Source organism: Arachis ipaensis, chromosome B2, assembly GCF_059453495.1.
Source record: "Arachis ipaensis isolate K30076 ecotype BB chromosome B2, ASM5945349v1, whole genome shotgun sequence".
Taxonomy (NCBI): domain Eukaryota; kingdom Viridiplantae; phylum Streptophyta; class Magnoliopsida; order Fabales; family Fabaceae; genus Arachis; species Arachis ipaensis.
Genome location: NC_142437.1, coordinates 61,011,523 through 61,015,725, shown reverse-complemented (window position 1 = coordinate 61,015,725; position 4,203 = coordinate 61,011,523). Strand labels below are relative to the sequence as shown.

Below are 4,203 nucleotides of genomic sequence, written 5' to 3'. Positions count from 1 at the left end.
TTGGGTGTATCTTGTGCATTCATTTGGGTGTATTTTATATCTTTAGTATGTTCTAAATAATGATTGTTTGCCTTACAGAATGGACACCAGAAAAAGAAAGAAGAGTCAAGAGGAGTTAGATTCTGATTCAGAATCTGAATCTGAATCAAGTGATGAGTAATATTCTGAAATTATTACTCCTTTCTTTTGGCTTCATTATAAAGATTTCATGTATTAACTGAAGTGTCTCTTATTAACTTATAGAAGCGAAGAATCATCATTGGCGGAGAAGGAAAAGAAAAAGAAAAAGACAAAAACAACACCAAAAAAGTAAGCACTTCTTTGGATAAATATTCAGTGATAATATTACTTTTATATTTCTAATTCATACTTTTTTTTCCACCCAGAACACAATCAAAAAAGAAAAAAGTTGTTGTAGAGGATTCATCCCCTGAAGAAGATCAATACTTTGATGGGTACAGTACCTCGTTAGCTATATTACCATCTATCATCGTAATTATTTTTGTTAACATCTTCTTTTATGAATGTAGTGAGACATATGAAATATCAAGTGAAGATCTAGATGAATTGCTAAGGGGAATCGTTGAAAAATCTGCTACAGAGGGGTATGTCTTGTTGGGGTGTATATTTCAGATTTTGGTGTGTTTTCTTTGCTAATAATTGTTTCTTGTTTCGCAGGGAGAACGAAGCTGACCTGCGATCGACAGAAGGTCGCTATGTCTCCTCTGAAACGTAAGAAGCTTTATTTAATAAAATCTTGTTATGATGATTTGGGTGTATTTTGTGGAACCATTTGGGTTTTTGTGGATCAAGTTGGGTGTATGTTGTTTATTAAGTTGGGATATTTTGTTTGTTGTGTTGGGTGTATATTGTCCATTCGATTGGTTGTATCTTGTGCATTCATTTGGGTGTATTTTATACCTGTATCTTATTTTGTCTGAATAACATGAAATCTGTTTAGAATACTGGCTGTGAACTTGGGAAGTGATGATCCTTCCTCTCAAGAACACACAGAACATAGTGTAAACCAGCCGTCAAAAAGCATGTAATTTCTCTTTCAAATAACCGTTACTTTTGTTCTTCTATTACCTTCTACTTCTAATTCTGTATATATTTTTTTTAGAAAAAAAAGCCCTTTATTATTTTATTCGAGAAAAAAAAGGCAGGAAAAAAAAGCAAAAACTGCAAGTATGTAAGTTCTCAAAAAACAAAGCCTGTCTTCTTTTTGAATTGTTCGGGTGTATTTTTTGACTTTCTTTGGGTGTATTTTAGGTTGAGTCCGGCTGATTCGAATATGATGGTTGTGAGGGAACAGACACCATCGGAAGTGCTTGCAATGTGAGTTTTCCAAGAATATTTCAACCTTATAACCTTATTATTTTCAAAGGCGTTGTTAACCTTTCATTTTTCTTCTTGTTTAGAGTCCCGATTCAAGTTTTTGTGCCGGCGTCCCAAACAACCACTGTGCCAGAACTTCAAGAAACACCTGAGACAGATTTTGAGCCAACCCCTCTGATACAGATTGAATGGACTACAGAAACGTAAGAAATAGTATTGGGTGTATATTTGTTTAGAGTTTGGGTGTATATTTGCTAACAGTTTGGGTGTATATTGTTCCTGATTAGTTTTTTTCACGCCATGATTAATTTTGTGTAACTGTGAGCACTCCTGAACCCCCCCCCCCCAACAACTTCAAGAAACCACACCCACGCTTCCCCCAGCTCCATCTAAAATGTAAGTTGATCAGACTAAAATCAATCTTTGCTTATGATCCGTATATTCTTACTCTTATAATACGTTATACATGATGACGCAGTCATCCAGCCGCAGAAGACGTTGCTGCCCTGATGATGATGGCACGAACAGCATCCTATGTTCCTAAAACAGATCCAGTGCCATCATTCAGCCTTGGCTTGACTGATTCAAGCCAGGAGGGAGCGTCAACGCAGGAGACAGAAAGGGCAAAATCTCCAGAAACTGCAAATTTGCTAGAACAATTAGACGATTTAGTACAAAAAATAGCAAGCAGTGCGGCGAAAGAAAAAAGTAAAAGTCCACAAATTCAAAGGGAGACTGGGGGAGAAAGTTCTGGGAAGTTTGAAACTCCTGAGGGAATAAATCAGATTACGGATGATATGAAAGAAAAGTGCTACATCTGGGGGACACGACTGAAGACTTACGCAGATGGCAGTACTGACGAGTATGACCACATGTGCACTCTGATGGCCCAAGATAATTACATTTTATTTAGAATGCACCTTGCATCCCTCCAGGCAGAAAGTTATATAGAATCTGAGGTAATATTAGAATAACATTAATGTTTTACACCAAAGTTTACTGCAATGTTTATTAACGTAAATTGATTTTGGCATATATTTCTAGATTGTATCTGCCATGTGCCACATCCTCAACCGGAAAAATGATAAAAGGTTTCAAGAACAAGTATACTGTCTGCCCCCCGATATTGTGGTAAGTGTTACTTCTACGAATTTTGGGTGTATTTTCTGTATTGATTTGGGTGTATTTTTTACGTTCTATTGGGTGTAAGTTGTGTAGTCATTTGGGTGTATTTAAAGTATTCACTTGGGTGTATTTTCAGTATTTCATTTTTTGTTTCGCAATTGTTGCAGAGCATGGCCCTTTCGAAGCACCCAAAGGGGGAATTCATATCACCGAAAACCAATAAAGAATTCAGGGTGGAAGACTACCCGAGTTTTATTCCCTTCATAGATGCAAAAAAAATAACTTCTCATCCATATGTAAGTTTTCATTTGCTAAATTTGTTAGTACCGTTCTTTACTTATATGCTAAATAAAATAACACACTGTTGAAATGTGGCAATCCTTCAGATTTTTGTACCTGTTTGCTACTCGGGCCATTGGTGGTTATGGGTGATTGATACAAGAAAGCGGAGATGTCATATACTTGACCCGCTACACAAGAAAGCTCCAAGCAATGAGAGAAAGCAGCTTAATAAATTCACTGTAAGTTGCCTCTGTGTTCTTTACTTTAATAGATAGGTCTATTTCAGTTCAATATCAGGTGTATGTATGTTTTGCTTTGGGTGTAATTATGTTCTCTTTTGGGTGTAATTTCTTTGTCGGGTTGGGTGTATTTTGTGGAACCATTTGCCTTTGTATCTTGTGCATTCATTTGGGTGTATGTTGTTTATCAAGTTGGGTGTATTTCGTTAGTTGTGTTGGGTGTATATTGTCCATTCAGTTGGTTGTATCTTGTGCATTCATTCGGGTGTATTGCTGATTTGTTTTGGTATTTAAGGCATATGTATTTTCAAGATTGAGAGCATATGCTGGCGGGGAACCTCTGCAGAAAGACGAGAAGGAGAAGGAAATTAAAGCATCATATGTTAAAATATCAGGCCAAAAATCAAGGTATAAATTTGTGACTCTGAACATTAAACTTTCCTCCTAAATGAGATTTGTAATTTATTTTCTTCGTTTTCAGCTATGACTGCGGTATCTACGTTATGAAGTGGCTTGAATTAATTGAGCCGGAAAACATTAAAAAGGGGAAGTATGAATGGGATAATTGGAAACAGGTAACTGTCTTTAGAACTATATAACTCTGTATTACTTTACTGAATTAATATTGCTGTTTAAACAGAATATACTTTTTAATTGTAGGAGGAGGTGGACCACTATAGAGTCGAGTATGCTTCACGGATACTATTCAGTGAAATGAATAAAGAGAGAGATCAGGAAATTAAAGAGAGTAATACAATAAGGCTGTCGAAGCCATCCTCTGTATTGAGTCCGTTTTTTCAGATAAATTCTGCTGATATAGAAACTGCGTAATCCAACTGCTAGCTAGTTTGTACATTGAACAAATGCAGTAAAAATTTGCCATTTATAAACAACTTCTATTGAATGAAATTTTTTTTCATAGTTAAACTGTCTGTGATGTTAAAATGTCTGTGCTGTATTCAAAAGTTGTATTACAGGTGGTAAAATATGAAGGAAAACATCAAAGGCATATATAAATGCAAATTATAAACTTTTACACCCAACGCAAGTTTAATAATACACCCAAGATTGCATAAAATATACACCCAAACTGTCTGTGCTGTTAAACTGTCTGTGCTGTATTCAAAATGTATGAATTACAGGTACTAAAATATGAAGAAAAACATCAAATCAAATATACACCCATAACCTTATCCCCTCCTGATGCTTTGAGACTAAA

General features: G+C 35.7%; 1 protein-coding gene across 1 annotated transcript; it reads left to right on the top strand.

Annotated features, from left to right (window-relative positions):
- The first annotated feature begins 1,847 nt into the window (after positions 1-1,847).
- Positions 1,848-3,815, top strand: LOC110269225 (uncharacterized). The gene is made up of 5 exons (XM_088505855.1): positions 1,848-2,297; positions 2,383-2,469; positions 2,631-2,759; positions 2,850-2,984; positions 3,645-3,815. The coding sequence occupies exons 1-5, from the start codon at positions 1,848-1,850 to the stop codon at positions 3,813-3,815; spliced, it is 972 nt and encodes a 323-aa protein (XP_088361981.1).
- Positions 3,816-4,203: the final 388 nt, after the last annotated feature.